This window comes from Pavona decussata, unplaced genomic scaffold, assembly GCF_977016875.1.
Source record: "Pavona decussata unplaced genomic scaffold, jaPavDecu1.1 SCAFFOLD_363, whole genome shotgun sequence".
NCBI lineage: Eukaryota > Metazoa > Cnidaria > Anthozoa > Scleractinia > Agariciidae > Pavona > Pavona decussata.
Window position 1 is genome coordinate 172,959 of NW_028145741.1, and position 18,957 is coordinate 191,915.

At 40.0% G+C, this 18,957-nt stretch overlaps 3 protein-coding genes across 4 annotated transcripts; all 3 read left to right on the forward strand.

Moving 5' to 3' along the window:
* Positions 1-659: 659 nt before the first annotated feature.
* Positions 660-5,865, forward strand: LOC146452925 (uncharacterized). Of its 2 annotated transcripts, none has more exons than XM_085097238.1 (6): positions 660-767; positions 1,782-1,913; positions 3,026-3,199; positions 3,604-3,972; positions 4,535-4,772; positions 5,454-5,865. In XM_085097238.1, exons 2-6 carry the CDS (start codon positions 1,847-1,849, stop codon positions 5,779-5,781), a joined length of 1,176 nt encoding a protein of 391 aa, XP_084953364.1. In that variant the 5' UTR covers positions 660-767; positions 1,782-1,846; the 3' UTR covers positions 5,782-5,865. The 2 variants fall into 2 exon arrangements, with proteins under 2 accessions (XP_084953364.1, XP_084953365.1); XM_085097239.1 differs by having other exon boundaries at positions 681-860.
* A 5,689-nt stretch (positions 5,866-11,554) lies between these two features.
* Positions 11,555-12,361, forward strand: LOC146452926 (uncharacterized). The gene has a single exon (XM_085097236.1). It carries the CDS (start codon positions 11,555-11,557, stop codon positions 12,359-12,361), a length of 807 nt encoding a protein of 268 aa, XP_084953362.1.
* A 1,804-nt stretch (positions 12,362-14,165) lies between these two features.
* Positions 14,166-18,820, forward strand: LOC146452927 (uncharacterized). Its single transcript, XM_085097237.1, has 6 exons — positions 14,166-14,196; positions 15,386-15,553; positions 16,485-16,661; positions 16,722-16,979; positions 17,547-17,784; positions 18,469-18,820. The coding sequence occupies exons 1-6, from the start codon at positions 14,166-14,168 to the stop codon at positions 18,818-18,820; spliced, it is 1,224 nt and encodes a 407-aa protein (XP_084953363.1).
* Positions 18,821-18,957: the final 137 nt, after the last annotated feature.

The window sequence follows — 18,957 nt, forward strand, 5'->3', positions numbered from 1 at the left end:
TTAAACAGCGTGCGTTCTCACAAAGGTGGTTTTCAGAACGGCCCTGTGGACTCAACCCCAATACCCAGGACCACCCGGATAAATTACAGTAATTATATAGGAAGAAAAGGCATAACATTTCTATTTGCAAGCAAATATTTTATTTATTCAATACGTTTCTAAAGTAGAAATAATAATAATAAGGATAAGAAATAAAATAGAATCAAGAAACAAAAGATCCTGGGGTTACTATAACAAAATCTGCAATTAAATTTTCTGCTCTAGAATGGTAGACTGAGCCTATTCCTGTAAGAAATGATGGCTGGCATCCAGAGTACTGTATGTTGTGTTTAGAGCTTAAGCAACTGCTACTTCTTCTGAACTTTTGGTTGATCATTTGGCATCTTCATCCAGTGTTCCAGCTTCTGTTCAATGAAATTACCTCTCATACATTGCAATGATTACTCAACAGAATCTGTAGAGATTAGCACATGACTGTAGCACTGAATTTACGGCACGTTTAACATTGCATGATCGAGACGTCACTGAACTGACTCAAGGCAACCAAACACTGCTAAACATTGAAGGGTAGGTTTGCGTTTGTTATCAACAATAAAACACCCGTTTAGCCGTCCTATGGATCTGTTAACCACCCTATAGCATAATCAATTGTCCTTAAACTGAACCATCAAGTTTACCTCTTTAATTTTGCATCTCTTACACGAACACTTCAACACGAGTAGAAGTCCTTGAAATTTTCTCGTCTTTCTATTTCTTGGTCACTTAAGGTAAGATCTAAAGCTCCAAGCTTATAAAAGTGCTATTGATAACAACAAAAACATCGAAAGAGACTGAAGAGTCAAATTTCAGTTTTTGTGCAAGTAAGTCAGTTTTTTGAATTTAGTGTAAAGTTATCCCAAGCTAACAGTAATGAATTTTCAAGTTCATAAACCTGAGGTTATGAAAACACGAAAAATAACACCCATAAGGTGTAAATTTGAAACAGTTATTTTCTTTTGTTTATAGACAAATGGAAACACATGTTTAGATTTTCTTGACATAGCGATATTTTTAGTATTATTTTTTGTTTCAAATACGGACCCATAAGACCAATTACATAAAGTATTTCAATAGATCACCTGGCTAGGTTTCTAAACCTTTATTCGTAATGGTAATAGGGCTGAGTGGAGTACAATTCAGGGAGTAATCGAGCGAGTAATTTCAAATCGGCCGAGCACGTAGCGCGAGGCCGATTTGAAATTACGAGCCTGATTACTCCTGAATTGTACGACACGAAGTCCTATTACCACTTAATTGTGCCAACAACAAAATGCGAGAATCTCAGTCTTGGTATATTTATTAACGTAAGAAATAGATTCCAAAGCAAAAAAATGACTGGTGTCAACTTTGGATGTGGAATGTCTGAATAAAAGTCACTGGACCAGTTAGTTTCCTCCATTTTTTTTCCAGTTGAAGCTGGACAGCTCACCTGGTCACAATTTTTTCATTGATTTTGATTGGTTATCATGTGCCATGTAGTGAAATTTCATTGGCTAGTGGCATTTGCTACTTGATTTTCATTGGTTCTTTGACTGTCCGATTTGACCTGTCCGATTACAAGCTTCTAGTAATCGGACAGGTCAAATCGGACAGTTTTGGAGTTTCATAGCAAAATTAAGCTATAAATATGGGCTGTTAAGAACCAATCATATTCAAGCATTTTGTTATTGACACAATTAATTTTGATATTTTGCAATATTCTTATAGAAATTTGTTCGTCCTGGTTTTGTTGATTTACACAGGTTCCCTGATAAAAAAGAGCAAGATATAAGAGAATTACCGCGACGAGTTAATTAACCAGCGGATAATGAAAATGAGGAAAGAGAACGCTCTACTATTGCTTTGGATCGGAACTCTGACTTTTTATCTGTTAGGTATGTAGGTACTTCTTTTTTTATATAAACAACTGGAATTTGAATTGCACGCCTAGAAACAAATTTTGCAAACATGGCGGGTAACAAATTTCGGAGATGCTGGTCTAGATGCGCCAGCCATACACCATTTGGAAAGAAAAATCGTTAGAATCATTATCGTTATGTAATGTTTCACACCCTTTGTTATTCAGTTAGGTGGTTGCCCTGAAGCATCAAGCCATATCCCACAGTCTGAGGTTTCTAGGGTCCTTTGCAAAATCTTTGCTATCATCATCATCATCATCATCATCATCACTATTTAAGAAAAGGACTCCTACCCGTCTCTTCATTTTTCTTGAAGTTTTGTGATAATTAATAGTTTGATGTAGTCCTTAGTTGGGTGTAAGTTTTAATAAACACTTTCAATGCCGGAATGCTTTCTTTGCATCTTTGTATATTTTCCTTCTTTTTACAGTTACGTGGGTTCACACTTAGCACTCGAGTGTTCTTCTCGTGCACTTATAGTCACGATCAATTGCGCTTGAAGTGCTCTTTGAAATTCAAGGGGAAATTTACGTTCATAAGTGGGCTACATTTGATGTCACTCTAATTATACTTTGAAGAAATATTCCCCGACCCTTTTTAGATGTATTCGCGGTTCCAAATCCCTGTGAGTCAAGCTTAAGTCTGCATGACCTACTCCATTTTCTCCTGCTTGCTCAGCCTTCCTTGAAAACTGGCACCCGTTCATACTCGAAAGGCTTCAAGTACACTTCTTAAACTCATTGATAATTCATGAAGGGAAAAGAAAGGGAATCACCTGCGTGTAGAAGTTTCCTCACAGTGACTACTAAAATTAATTTTGAACTCAGGTCCCATACTCATTGCTCTTGTTTCATCAAAATCCCAGCCAAATTTTCGTCAAAATGCATCAAAACGTGCTGTTAGTTTAATAACATAGACAATTTGAAATTGCATTTCCAATTGCCGCAAGAATAGCATAAAATAAATTGCCCCGTAAACGGGGCCTTTAAATTGACGATATCATGGATCACCCTGATGACTTGATGTTAGTATTGTTCAAGTTTTTGCAGACTAAGTGCACTGTAATTAACTTACACTTTTTTTTTCAGCCATAGTCGCTTCCAGCGAAAAACATTCGAAACGTAACGCACTTAGGAGGCAGCAGCTCGGTTTCCGTCCACTTCACTTTGCCGCTGTTGGCCTTCCTTTGGGAGATGCAGCAACCAATGGCGCTAGATCCAGCAAGACTGGCGGATTCAGAATCGATGATGGCGGCGTTGTGGGTATGTACTGGTATCTTGATCAGCAACAATTTCATCAAAAGTTTAAGTTTAAGCAAGTAGTATTTCTTTATTCGAGTAAACTGTTATTAAGTTTTAACCAGGCACGAGTGAATTAAAAAAAAAAAAAATGACTTCGTGATGGCAATAACAGCTCATATTACCTCCCGTGCACTGTTTTATTGTTCTCAAAAGCAAGCAAGGCTATTTTTAAAAAGAATTGAATGAGTTGATACAGTAATTTGGCGATTTCGAATCCAGTCAAGGAATTTCGATAGTGATCAATCAATAGATCATTATTTGTTTTTTTCCAACGCGCGTATGCTTAATTTTGTACGCAGCCAAGTTGCGAAAAACCATTACGATAATTAAACTTTGGAAATATATAATTTTATTGACATGTTTAGGTGCAGGGACGTATGAGATCGAACCAGATGGTGTTGACATCGATTTGAGTATGAAAATTGAAGTTAATGGGCAAGGTAAACCTGGTGGTGGCGCTGGCGAGGTTCCCGGAGCTGGTTCTAGTCCTACACCAACACCAAAGCCTGCCCTCTGTCCAGTACCATGCTCCCAAACAAAGCCAACTGCCTCACAAGGATTTACTATAGCTACAACACCAGGAGGTGGTGCGACCGGGGCGCGTACTGCTCCCACTGTGCCGTCTGGTGGGGCTGGAGGAGTCACTCCTTCTCAGGGTCCAGGTGGTAGTGCAGCACAACCTACGACAGGAGGGTTGGCTGCTACCACTCTGCCACCGTCAGGAGGGGGTGGAGGTAAACAAGAGTTGTGATCATACGTAAGAGCTTGCATTTCGTTATCGTTTTAGCTGTTTTTTATCAGGTTTTATACTAAATCAGTCTTGACTACACTTGACAATGAGTCAATAACGATTTGATAACGTTACTTCTTTGATTTTTTCGTTGCAAATTACTTTTCTTGTGCTCCTACAATGATTTACAGATGATCGAAAGTAAACGGTGGTAAGCTAAACTGTAATTAAATCGCCCTTTTCTTTTTATAGTTATTCGAAACATTTCATGCCTTTTTGCTTTTTTAAAGTGAGATAAAAACGACATAATCGCAGTTAAAAAGCTAATTACACTCCCTCACATTACCGATTGGATAAATATACGAATTTCATCTTTTGTGAGCGTGAGGAAAGAAAGGGAGCACTTACTTTGTATCATCATCATCATCATCATCATCAACATCAACGTCATCACTCTATATTTCCATTAACACAAACCTTCATCCCACGAGAAATTACGCTTGATACTTTTACTTAAAAGAAAGATGAATGAATGAATGAAATGAATACATTTTTTTCTCTGGTAGGCTCTGGACCTGAGCAGGAAGGTTTAAATAAGCACAACGAGTACCGTAAAGTGCATGGTGTTCCGCCAATGAAGTTGAATGCTGAGATGAGCCGACAGGCTGCTGCGTATGCACAAAAGATTGCTAACCAAGGGGCTCTACAACACGCCAGCGCAGAGGAAAGAAACAACGATGGAGAGAATCTGTCTATGGGCTGTGATACCGACGGCCAGACGACAGTTGAGGCTACCACGAACTGGTAAATAAAACAAATCGAAAAGAAATCGAAATTAGGTTTTTGAGAAAATCATGATTTTGACAGAAAAAGGTACTGGTAAAATTATGGCCAAATATCTTTCATTAGAGTCGGTATACCAGAAAGCCAGTACACGATGACCATGCTTTTCCTGCGTTAAACGATTTAGATGATCGATAATGTAATATTAATACGAATATTTTGGAACGTGTATCCGCAAAAAATATTATAAAATTGATCTATGCCTTTGAAAGCGAAATAATCAGAAAACTGAAAAAGGATACAGTGAAAGCCCGCTTTACGGACACCCGCTTAATACGGACATTCATTATTACGGGGCGTTTTCTTGGTCTCGCTGCATACATTTCTCTTAAAATTAACCCGCTCAATAAGGACACTGTAATGCGGACACTTTTTGTGGTGCCAACGGTGTCCGTAATAGCGGGGTTTCACTGTACTTGGACGGGAAGTTATTGGACAGGTAAAACACTTTACAGAATAATAGTGTCAATTGGAGATCAATTATGACGAATTATGTATTCAGTGAACGAGAGCAAATATCAATCTCAAAATTTATTAAAAATTAATGGTTTGTGTACCTAAATACAATACTGCTTCTGCACACAATCGAAGTCCTGTACACTGAAACGTTTTCTTACTTCCTGTCACGCTCTTAAAATTCAGGTACAACGAAGTATGCAACCCAGGATACACATTTGGCCAGGAAAGTGGAAGCCCAGGGACTGGTCACTTTACCCAAGTAGTGTGGAAAGAGAGTCTTGAGCTTGGTATCGGAAAGGCTGACGTTAACAAAAATGGCATGAAATGTACCTATATTGTGGGGCGCTACAGACCAGCTGGGAACATGATAGGAGACTACGCCAAAAATGTTCCCAAAGGGTCTTTCAATAAAGCCCAAGCTTGCGCTGGGGTAAAGAGAGCTAAGATTTTAAAGTACCTGGCTCCAAGGTCGATTCACAAGAACAAAACTACAAGAAAAACACATCACTAATAACACGTTATATTTTCCTTGATATTTGAAGTTAAATTATTAAGTTAAATTAAGCTGAATGAAATAAACTGGTTTGATAAATTATTTCTTTTCATGTCTTGACTGAGTATCAATACCGCAATTAATCCGTGTCGTGCTAAGTGTCGAGGCTTCGTGATTTGTTTTGCAACGTTCTGATGGTTTGAAAAGGAAATATGTTTCTAACATTTCCACGTAGTGATAAAAAGCTTGGGGCAGGATTCCATCCGCTTCAATCTCGCGTGAATTAAGTCATGGGCCCAAAATTGTTCTCTCAAAAAGTGTGGGGGCTGCCTATCTCTAAACACTTTTGATGTAGACCGATGAAACTTTGACAGTGACATATATTATTGATTTGCAGTAATTTGGTACTTTCAAATTATGCAAATTAGGTCACGTGACTTCCATCGGTTGAAAAAGCTTTATCTTAAAATGGCAGCACTTTTTCTTGTGTCCTTAATTTATTCATCATTTTAATAATGTTAAAGGCGTTTAACATATCACTTCTGTGCTTGGCCTTCTTAAGATTTTTCTAAGAAAAGGCCAAACGAAGGGGGATAATTGTCTTAGGGGACTGGTACTAATCGAAAAATCCGTTTAAAAATTCAACAGCTTCCAGCCACAGCTTTGTAAATGCATTTATTGCAAGATGTTTTGTATCAATCAGGTTAAATATCTCACAACGAAAAGAGTTGCCATTTTTGCTTTCATTAATTTTGGTAAATTGTGGCCGTGCAAAGTCAGGTGACAACATTCAGATAATTAAAAAACACCAAATTGACACAACTTGTCGATATATGTGTCTGGCAAAGTTTCAACCTTCTACTGCCAAAGTGTTCTGATATAGATCACCCCCTTCACTTTTTGAGTGATTAATTCAGGACCCATGCCTTAATTTACCTGAGATTTTGAACGTTTAAAACTTTTTTTAAACAGGGCACTTAAGCAACTACGACAGCACCGCAAAACAATAGATTTTAAAAGCAAAACAATCCCTCTGCACGTACGTTTTAAATTTTGGTACATTTCTTTGTCGTCAACGTGAATTGACCAAATTCAAGCCAGTTTTGTGGAGAACTTTGACACCCGACGATCAATTTTTCCTTGTCTTTTTCTAACTTTGAACGCTGCTGCTACCAATTTAGCTCCTGTGGTCTACCGTTTCTGTAGAAGTCGTCGAACAAGTTGAAATAATTGCGAAGTAGCACAAATTTGAAAGGTTATATTTTCAGGTGACGTTTTTGTTGGCGAAAAGAGCTTTTTGGCTCGCCAAATCCATTGTCCGTTTTCCTAGTTAAACAATCAAGTATTTCCGTCTTGGAACTATCAGCTGATAGTCGCAAAACGAAAATTTGATGTCCTTCAGCTAGTCTAGCAAGTATGCGAGCTTTAAGAGCATCAAGTTTCCATGAAGTAACTTTCATACCGATAGTTCCAAGAGAAACACTCTTTTGTTTTGATTACTCATCACTAAATTTTTGGTTCGCCCCAAAGTCACCGAGACTTACATTTCGAATTTACTCTCCCCAATTGGAATTTAAATACAAATGGTCCAAATTAAAAATTGACAAGTAAACAAAGTACAAAATGAAAGCAGCCTGTTAATGAATTAGAAAAATAAACTGGGAGCGGGTTCTTGCTCCAACGAGAACTATCCATCCGGGCATTTTCGCGGTTGGACACTATGCGCTGATAGCGTTTCTCCGCGGATGAACACTATCACGTCACGTGATCAATTTAAACCAATCAGATTAGGAACGAAAAAAATAGCGGTGAACTATAATCCAAGATAGGTGTTATGTTAGTGTTACTCCGCAAAATATTCGTGTCGCTTATCATCAACCCCAACCACTAAAATTAAACAGAACTTTAGCTTGTGCCCCCACCTTCCCCTCTCTGATACAGGACCTTGGTGGAGCGTGGTGAAGTTTTAGCCAAATAACAGTGCGCTTGGGGCTTTATCATCTCGACACTATCAAAACACTGAAATTAACACTAACCAGTCAAATATAAGTGTTTAATTTAGTTAAAACAGCGGCCGGACGTTTACGTTACGTTTCTAAAGTAGAAATAATAATAATAATAATAATGATAAGAAATAAAATAGAAAAAAAGAAACAAAAGATCCTGGGGTTACTATAAGCAGATCTCCAATTTAATTTTCTGCTCTAGGATGGTAGACTGAGCCGATTTCTGTAAGAAATGATAGCTGGCATCCAGAGTACGGTATGTTGTTTTTAGAGCTTAAGCAACTGCTACTTCTTCTGAACTTTTGGCTGGTCGTTTCGTATCTTCACCCAGTGCTCCAGCTTGTGTTCAATGAAATAAACTCTGTTACACCATGTAATAATCACTCATCTGCACCTTAGTGTATAATAATCACATGCACTTGCATTGTCACGCATGTATCCAGATAGTGTGTATTTATTGCTCGCAGCAACTTAATGTATTCAGTTTTCAACATGCTACCGGACAATAAACATGGTGGCAGCGACGTCGTTTTTTTTTAGCAATCTAACGGATCAAGCGCTTTACCGACTCAACGAGATATGGCCTCGAACACTCCATTTCCCGAGTTTAAGACGACAGGAGATGACAAGCACGACCTGGAAACATACATAGAAGATTTGAAAAATTACTGCATCATGCAAAATTGGTTCGATCAATCGAAAGAAACTGACGCACTGAAATGGGCCAAGCCTGATAAAGCTATGGCATGTCTCCTGGCATCTTTATCTCCGGCAGCGAGAACGGTTTACAAATACAGCTTGGGCCTAGACGAGGCCGATCAAAAGAAACCTCACTGTATTGTTGCCGCGTTTAAAGAATATTATGGCGCTTAAGCATTGGAGTCTCAGGGGAACGGCAAAAGTTTCTTCGCTTGATGCAAAACGAAAACGAATCGATCGCCTCCTGGGAGACACGAGTACGCAATCAAGCAGCACAGTGTGAATATGAAGACTATGCTGACGAGCTTATGCGGGACCAATTTATCGCCGGTTTAATGTCTGATGCTCTTCGAGTAAAACTAATCGAAAAAGGACACAAACACAGAGACACTGCGCAGACAAAAGTTACGCTACGAGAAGTTGTCGAAGTTGCCAAAACGTTCGAAGCGACAGTGTTCGCGAATCAGCTCATGAAAACTGCCAGGAACACACAGCAGGAACAAGTGAATTTTACGAGCAAATCAACAGGTGTAAATCCCCGTCAAAACCTGAAGCCAACACAGCAATTTTCACAATGTTTCTGGTTTGGCGGCAACCATCAACAGCCCCGTCAACAGCATTGCCTAGCATTTGGCAAAAGATGTGGAAAGTTTGGGATCAATGGTCATTTCGCGCGTGTCTGTAGAGGTGGGGCAGGACGACAAGGACGACAGCAGCAATCGAATTTTCTCGATGATGACACCTCCACAGACACCTCGACAGCTGGCAAGGAAGTGTTTTTGCCCATCAACACCTCACACATGGAAGGAAAACAAAAGTCGTGAAAGTACAAATCGACTCGGCATTCACCTGCAACACTATACCCAGTAGTTTACTAAAGGAGTTGTTTCCTGACGTAAAGATCTCGCGGACCAAAAGCAAGATCAACACGTATGGAAGCGAAACTATGCGTCCTAAAGGCCAAGTAACCCTGTGTTGTGATAGAAGGGGCAAGATTCACACCATAGACTTTCTTGTGGTCAACGTGCCTAATCAGAAACCGGTACTTCTCAGCGGAAGAGATGCACAAGACCTGCATTATTTGAAGGTGTATGCTGAAGAAACAAACGCAGTTGAAGAAGAGATTCCGCGCAATATGCAGTCACTTCCAGCACTAGGAAAACTGACAAAGGAAGACGTGCTACACCACTACTCAAACGTATTTAAGCCAGGCCGTGGAAATCCTCTTGGAACTTCCTTGCACATCGAACTTGATCCTAATATTACTCCTGTACACGCTTCAACGCGTCGCGTTCCTGTGGCAAAGTTGGACAGAGAAAATGACGAGCTAAAGAGACTTTGTGATGAAGGCATCATAAGGCCGGTCACACAGCCTACAGACTGGCTCTCAAACATTCTGGTTAAAGAGAAACCGAATGGAAAACTACGTATATGCATTGATCCAAGTCAAAGCATTAACAAGGCCATTAGGAGACCCAAGTACTCAATACCGACGATTGAAGAAAAGCTTCCGCAACTGACGAAGGCCAAAGTATTCACTATTCTTGACGTATCTGAAGCTTTTCACCGTCGTGATGGATGAAGAGTCTTCTCTACTTACTACGTTCCAGGGACCAAACGGCCGCTACTGTTATACTCGCATGCCATTTGGGATCGCCTCGGGACCGGAGGAGTATCAACGGCTGCAACATGAATTCTTAAACGGCTTACAAGGGGTAATAAACATTGCCGACGACATCTGTGTTTTTGGATGCGGAGATTTAAGAGAGGAAGCTGACATCGATCACGACAAAAATTTCACGAGCCTATTAGAAAAATGCAGCAACCATGACCTGCGACTCTCGGCGAAAAAGTTGCAGTTTAAATCTCCCTCTGTCACTTTCATGGGACACAAGCTTACCAACAAAGGCGTAGAGCCCGATCCAGCTAAAGTAGCTGCAAGTACAGAGATGCCAACGCCCACTGACAAATCTGAGGTGTAGCGTTTTCTTGGCACTTGCCAATACTTAGCAAGTTCTGTCATAACTTGTCAGAAACAGTTCTTCCATCGAGGGACTTGACCAAGGAGGATTCTGCATTCCTGTGGTCAAACAATCATGGAAATGCATTTAACTCGGCAAAGAAGCTCATCGCTTCAGCAACCGCATTACGCTACTACAACACAACCCTCCCCGTGACGCTACAAGTGGATGCATTGGAAGATGCGATCGGTGGCGTATTGCTACAAAATGATCAACCTGCTTGTTTTACATCTCTTACCCTCAACAGCACGGAAAAGAACTACGCCCAAATTGAAAAAGAGTGCCACGCGATCGTTTCTTGCATGGATAAGTGGCACCAGTACCTATACGAAAAACACGAAATAACGGTACACACAGATCACCAGCCGCTCTAGACAATTTTCAAGAAGCCTCTCAGCAAAGCTCCTCGCAGACTGCAAAGGATGATGCTGAAGTTACAAAGATATCAGTTCACTGTCCGATACAAGAAAGGGAAGGAACTTTGCGTTGCGGACACTAGCACTTTGTCTCGCGCAGCTGTCGCTGATCAGCTCCCCGGCACTGCCAGGCAAGAATACGAAGTGTTCCGTCTGGAAATAGCTGAGATGGATCTTGAACCAAACCGAGTTACACCTGACACGCTGCAACGAATAAGACAAGAAACCGCCAAAGACCTAGTTCTAGCATCCCCGCACATGGTGATAATGAATGGGTGGCCTTCAGAAAAAAAGGAAGACCCAGAGGTACTGAGGCTGTACGGGAATTTCAGGGATGAGATTCAGTTTATGAAGATGTCCTCTACAGGTCCCATCAAGTAATTCTCCCAGCCACTCTACGAGACGAGATGTTACAGAACTACACAAAGCGCACCAGAGATCCGACAGCACTATAAGACGAGCACGCTGGTCTCTGTTCTGGCCAGGAATGAAGGCAGCAATCAGGGAGAAATGTTTGTCATGTGGACTTTGTGCCTAGTACCTAAGCGAGCGACCGCGAGAACCAATGAAATCCCATGAGATACCCACTAGACCGTGGTCCAAAATAAGTGCCGACCTTTTTCAACTGGATGGAAGCAACTACCTCGTTATGGTTGACCATTACAGCGACTTCTTTGAAGTAGACCCCGTCGGTGGCAACACATACGCAGTCATTCGAGCCATGAAAAGACAATTTGCTCGCCACGAAATTCCAGACGAGTGCATATCCAATAACGGCACACAGTTTGAAAGCCGTGAATATTCACGTTTTGCTCGAGAATATGGTTTCATCGTACGCAAATCGTCACTATCATACCATAGCCGAGGGAACGGAAAGGCGGAGTCCGCACTCAAAATTTCAAAGAACATTCTAAAAAAATCCCGCCATGAGGACCCCTATCTGGCATTCTTAGCGTACCGAAACACACCCCAGCAAGGATATGATTACTCGCCAGCACAACGCCTTATGTCTAGAAGACTACGAGACATCATCCCCACAGCTCCGCTTCAACTTGCTCCACATACAGTGCCCCCAAGTCTAATACAAGAAAACATTTCAGAAAGGAGACGGAGATCAGAAGGAGATAGAGTGTACGTGAAACCTAGACCGACGAGAAAACACCAACCCTGCATCTATGGAGAGGTAATTGGAAGAACCGCCCCAAGGTCCTGCCTCGTGAGCTCAGCAATGGGACCAGTCCGGCGAAACCACGCACAAATCAGGGAGGCAAAGGCAGAACCAGTCGACAACTATGATGGAAGACTGGACCGATTTGAAACTGCATCCCTACCATCTAAAAGTGGACCGATAGAGGAAACGGATCAGCCAATTGAACAGGAACCTACACCGCCACCTCGCCGTTCAACCAGAGAGCGTAGACTTTCTTATGGACTAAACATTCTTGCGAGCGTTTGACGGAGTTTAGACACTGTCTTCGTGTCTTCGAGAGTTAAAAGACTTTGTTTTCCCTAGAACAGCTCAGAGAAATAGCTTTTAAGTTAACAATAAAAAAACATTGTTAGTTATTTTTCTTATCTTCCAAAAGGAGAAAGGTGTTACACCGTGTGATAATCATTCATCTGCACCTTAGTGTATAATAATCTCATGCACTTGCATTGTCACGCACGTATCCAGATAGTGTGTATTCATTGCTCGCAGCAACTTAATGTATTCACTTTTCAACATGCTACCGGACAATAAACACCTCTCATACTTTGCAATGATTACTCTACAGAATCTGTAGAGATTAGAACATGACTGTGTCACTGAATTTACGGCACGTTTAACATTGCATGAGCGAGACGTCACTCAACTGACTCAAGGCAACCAAACACTGCTAAAAATTGAAGAGTAGGTTTGCGTTTGTTATCAACAATAAAACACCCGTTTAGCCGTCCTATGGATCTGTTAACAACCCTATAGCATAATCAATTGTCCTTATACTGAACCATCAAGTTTACCTCTTTAATTTTGCATCTCTTACACGGACACTTCAACACGAGTAGAAGTCCTTGAAATTTTCTCTTCTTTCTATTTCTTGGTCACTTATTTGTAAGATCTAAAGCCCCAAGCTTAAAAAAGTGCTATTAATAACAACAAAAACATCGAAAGAGACTGAAGAGTCAAATTTCATTTTTTATGCAAGTAAGTCAGGTTTTTGAATTTAGTGTAAAGTTATCCCAAGCTAATAGTAATAAATTTAAAAATTCAGAAACCTGAGGTTATGAATATATGGAAAAATAATAGCCAAAAGGTGTAAATTTGAAACAGTTATTTTTTATTTTGTTTATAGACAAATGGAAAGACATGTTTAGATTTTTTTGACGAGCGATATTTTTAGTATTATCTTTTGTTTTTAAATACGGACCCATAAGACCAATTACATAAAGTGGATCAATGGATCATCTGGCTAGGTTTCTAAACCTTTATTCATTTTGATATTGTGCAATATTCTAATGGAAATTTGTTCGTCTTGGTTTTGTTGATTTGCACAGGCTCCCTGATAAAAAAAGAGCAAGATATAAGAGAATTACCGCGACGAGTTAATTAACCAGGGGAGAATGAAAATGAGGAAGGAGAACGCTATACTATTGCTTTGGATCGGAACTCTGACTTTTTATCTGTTAGGTATGTAGGTACTTATTTTATGATGTAAACAACTTGATATTGATCTGCACGGCTAGAGACAAATTTTGTAAACATGGCAGGTAACAACCTTTTAACTGATGCTTTCGGAGATGCTGGTTTAGGTGCGCCAGCCATACATCAATTGGAAAGAAAAATTGTTAGAATCATTGTTGTAATGTTAATGTTTCACACCCTTTGTTATTCAGTTAGGTGGTTGCCATAAGGCATCAAGCCATATCCCACAGTCTGAGGTTTCTAGTGTTCTTTGCAAAATCTTTGCTATCATCATCATCATCATCATCATCATCATCATCATCATCATCATCATCATCATCATCATAATCATCATCATCAACATCAAGGAGAAATTTGCCCTCATAAGTGGGCCACATTTCATGTCACTCTAATTGCACTTTGACGAAATATTCCCCGACCCTTCCAAGATGTTTTCACGGTTACACATCCCTGTGAGTCAAGCTTAAGTCTGCATGCCCTACTCCATTTTCTCCTGCTTGCTTAGCTTTCCTTCAGACCTGGCACCCGTTCATACTCGATAGGCTTCAAGTACACTTCTCAGACTCATTGATAATACATGAAGAGAAAAGAAAGGGAATCACCTGCGTGTAGGAGGTTCGGAAAGGTGATCTCAATTATAATAAAAATTGACGAACTTTTGTTTTGAATTTCTCCAAGAATTGTTGACGTTTTTGGTACCTATGTCGTCGGATTTTCAAACACTAGAAAAACACGGCGACACCTCGTTTTTCCACCCACTTCTATTGGTGATTGTATATCGGATGAAACATTCTTCCTCGTGTTTGACATATTACCTCGAGTGCACTTGAGTTGCATGGCTAATGATTTTTAACTAACCTATACTCATGCATCCATTTCAATATATAAAGACACTCATCTGAATTGTCGACACGGTAAATTCCTTTAAGATTTTTAACAAACCTAAGTTTTTTAACTAACCTATACTATCCCTCTCAATATATAAAGACACTCATCTGAATTGTTAACACGGTAAATTTCTTCAAGAGTATTCAGTGCATCTCTCCTTAAACGTTCCCGTGACTTTCGAGCACATACGATTGGTGATGAACTATACGACAGACTCCTTCCGGTTAATGGAGGAATCAGGCTTTTTGAGAACTTTCACTGCAACATCCATACTGGAAGACTGAGCTTATTAAAATAGATTGAACCAGATAAAGAGTCAGAATAAAGTCAAACGCTTTTGATGGGGTGACCACTCCTCCCAATTTCTCACCCTGCCCAAGGGACTATTGGATTCTCCAGCAAAATTATCAAACTATAGTTTGAGGCAATCGTGTGTTTAATAGCATCTTAGTCTCATGCATCTACTCAGGTAGCGTTGAGAACTACAAAAAACTGCAGTGTCTTCGATGTAGGTTTTCGATGAAATAGCGGCAGAAATTTTGCGGCAATTATAGGTGCGATTTCAAATTGTGTAGAGCCATAACGACCATAACGCAAGTCAAAGTTCCCTCACGGTGACTACTAAAATTAATTTTGAACTCAGGTCCCATACTCACTGCTCTTGTCTCATCAAAATCTCAGCCAAATTTTCGTCAAAATGCATCAAAAAGTGCTGTTAGTTTTATAACATAGACAATTTGAAATTGCATTTCCAATTGCCGCAAGAATAGCATAAAATAAATTGCCAACGTAAATGGGGCCTTAAAATTGACGATATTATGGATAACCCTGATTACTTGATGTAAGTATTGTTCAAGTTTTTGCAGACTAAGTTCACTGTAATTAACTTACACTTTTTTTCAACCATAGTAGCTTCCAGCGAAAAACATTGGAAAAGTAACGCACTTAGGAGGCAGCAGCTCGGTTTTCGTCCACTTCACTTTGCCGCTGTTGGCCTTCCTTTGGGAGATACAGCAACCAATGGCGCTGGATCCAGCAAGACTGGCGCATTCAAAATCGATGATGGCGGGGTTGTGGGTATGTCCTGGTATCTTGATTAGCAACAATTTTAAACATATTACCATATTACCTTGGTATCGGAAAGGCTGACGTTAACAAAAATGGCATGAAATAGCAGCTCATATTACCTCCCGTGCACTGTCTTATTGTTCTCAAAAGCAAGCAAAGCCATTTTTAAAAAGAATTGAATGAGTTGATACAGTAATTTGGCCAAAGTAAAGAGATTCGATAGCTAAACGTACGAGCGCTACCCATTCATCAGAGCGAAGACTGTGCGAATCGAGGAAGGGCTATAGCTTCCGCTCGAAATGTCAGCTCTCGAATCGCCTTACGATCACCAAATAACGTTAGTGTCCAGGAAACCAAATATTCGTTTTTCACTCCCCCGCTAACACATCACCACAGTTTCTTTAGAAACTACCCCCCTTTCCATTGTTAAAAAGGTTTATCTACAATAAGTGTATTTTGCCAGTCAGTGACAAAGGTATATTCGAACGTGCGAGTTTCGATTGCTAGTTCGGATGCAGTACCACAGAGCGAAAGGAAACTCGTAGGAGATTGGCTAGTTTATGTAGCAAACATCCTGCATACTGTTACGCTTTAAATGTCGGGCATGCATTGCATTGAAAGAGATTTATGTGTTCCATACGTCTTGCATGCTGGTTTGGACATGATCCAAATAATATTTTAGATAAATGTTATATATGAATCTAGCATTAATTTATAGTCTGCAATGATTCATTATGTAGCTCAACAATGAATTCCTAGAGTATTTGAATAACAGGACACGAGTTCAAATCCAGTCAAAGAATTTCGATAGTGATCAATCAATAGACCATTATTTGTTTTTTTCCAGCGCGCGTATGCTTAATTTTGTACGCAGCCAAGTTGCGAAAAACCATTACGATAATTAAACTTTGGCTATATATAATTTCATTGGTATGTTTAGGTGGAGGGACGTATGAGATCAAACCAGATGGTGTTGACATTGATTTGGAAATGAAAATTAAAGTTAATAGGCAAGGTAAACCTGGTGGTGGTGGTGCTGGCGAGGTTCCCGGAGGTGGTATTGACACTAATGGTCAAGGTAAACCTGGTGGTGGTGGTGCTGGCGAGGTTCCCGGAAGTGGTATTGACACTAACGGTCAAGGTAAACCTGGTGGTGGCGCTAGCGAGTTTCCCGGAGCTGGTGCTAGTCCTACACCAACACCAAAGCCTGCCCTCTGTCCAGTACCATGCTCCCAAACAAAGCCAACTACCTCACAAGGATTTACTATCGCTACAACACCAGTAGGTGGTGTGACCGGGGCGAGTACTACACCTACTGTGCCGTCTGGTGGGGCTGGAGGAGTCACTCCTTCTCAAGGTCCAGGTGGTAGTGCAACACAACCTACGACAGGAGGGTTGGCTGCTACCACTCCGCCACCGTCAGGAGGGGGTGGAGGTAAACAAGAATTATGATCATACGTAATAGCTTGCATTTCGTTATCGATTTAGCTGTTCTTTATATTGTCTTATGCTAAATCAGTCTTGACCACACTTGACAATGATTTGATAAAGTTACTCCTTTAATTTCTTCCTTTCAAATTACTTTTCTTGTGCTCCTACAGTAATTTACAGATGATCAAAAGTAAACGGTGGTAGCTAAACTGCAGTTAGATCATCATCATCATCATCACCTCATCATCGTCATCGTCATCGTCATCATCATCATTAACATCATCACTCTATATTTCCATTAACACAAACCTTCATCCCACGAGAAATTACGCTTGATACTTTTACATAAAAGAAAGAAAGAAAGAATGAATGAATGAATGAATGAATGAATGAATGAATGAATGAGTGAATGAGTGAATGAATAAAATGAATACATGAATGAATGAATGAATGAATGAATGAATGAATGAATGAATGAATGAATGAATGAATGAATGAATGAATGAATGAATGAATGAATGAATGAATGAATGAGTGAATGAATAAAATGAATACATTTTTTCTCTGGTAGGCTCTGGACCTGAACAGGAAGGTTTAAATAAGCACAACGAGTACCGTAAAGTGCATGGTGTTCCGCCAATGAAGTTGAATGCTGAGATGAGCCGACAGGCTGCTGCGTATGCACAAAAGATTGCTAACCAAGGGGCTCTACAACACTCCAGCCGAGAGGAAAGAAACTATGATGGAGAGAATCTGTCATTTCGCTGTGATGCCGACGGCCAGACGATAGTTGAGGCTACCACGAAATGGTAAATAAAACAAATCGAAAGGAAATAGAAATTAGGTTTTTAAGAAAATCATGATTTTGACAGAAAAAGACACTGGTACAATTATAGCCAGATATCTTTTATTCGAGTCGGAATACCAGAGAGCCAGTATACGATGACCATGCTTTTCCTGCGTTAAACGATTTAGATGATCGATAATGTAATATTAATACGAATATTGTGGGACATGTATACGTAAAATATTATAAAATTGATCTATGCCTTTGAAAGCGAAATAATCAGAAAACTGAAAAAGGATATAGTGAAACCCCAGTTTACGGACATCCGCTTAATAAGGACAGTCATTGTTACGGACAGTTTTCCTGGTCTCGCTGCATACATTTCCCTTAAAATTAACCCGCTTAATAATGACACTCTGTAATGCGGAGACTTTTTGTAGTCCCAACGGTGTCCGTAATAACGGAGTTTCACTATACTTGGACGTGAAGCTATTGGACAGGTTAAACACTTTATAGAATAATGGTGTCAATTGGAGACCAATTATGACGAATTATGAATTCGGTGAACAAGAGCAAATATCAATCTCAAAATTTATTAAAAATTAATGGTTTGTGTACCTAAATACAATACTGCTTCTGCACATAATCGAAGTGCTGTAAACTGAAACGTTTTCTTACCTCTTGTCACGCTCTTTTTAAAATTCAGGTACAACGAAGAATGCAACCCAGGATACACATTTGGCCAGGAAAGTGGAAGCCCAGGGACTGGTCACTTTACCCAAGTAGTGTGGAAAGAGAGTCTTGAGCTTTGCATCGGAAAGGCTGACGTTAACGAAAATGGCATGAAATGTACCTATGTTGTGGGGCGCTACAGACCAGCTGGGAACATGATCGGAGACTACGCCAAAAATGTTCCCAAAGGGTCTTTCAATAAAGCTCAAGCGTGCGCTGGGATAAAGAGAGCTAAGATTCTACCTGGCTCCAAGGTCGATTCACATGAACAAGACTACAAGAAAAACACATCACTAATAACACGTTATATTTTCCTTGATATTTGAAGTTAAATTATTAAGTTAAATGAAGCTGAATGAAATAAACTGGTTTAATAAATTATATCTTTTCATGTCTTGACTGAGTATTAATACCACAATTAATCCGTGTCGTGCTAAGTGTCGAGGCTTCGTGATTTGTTTTG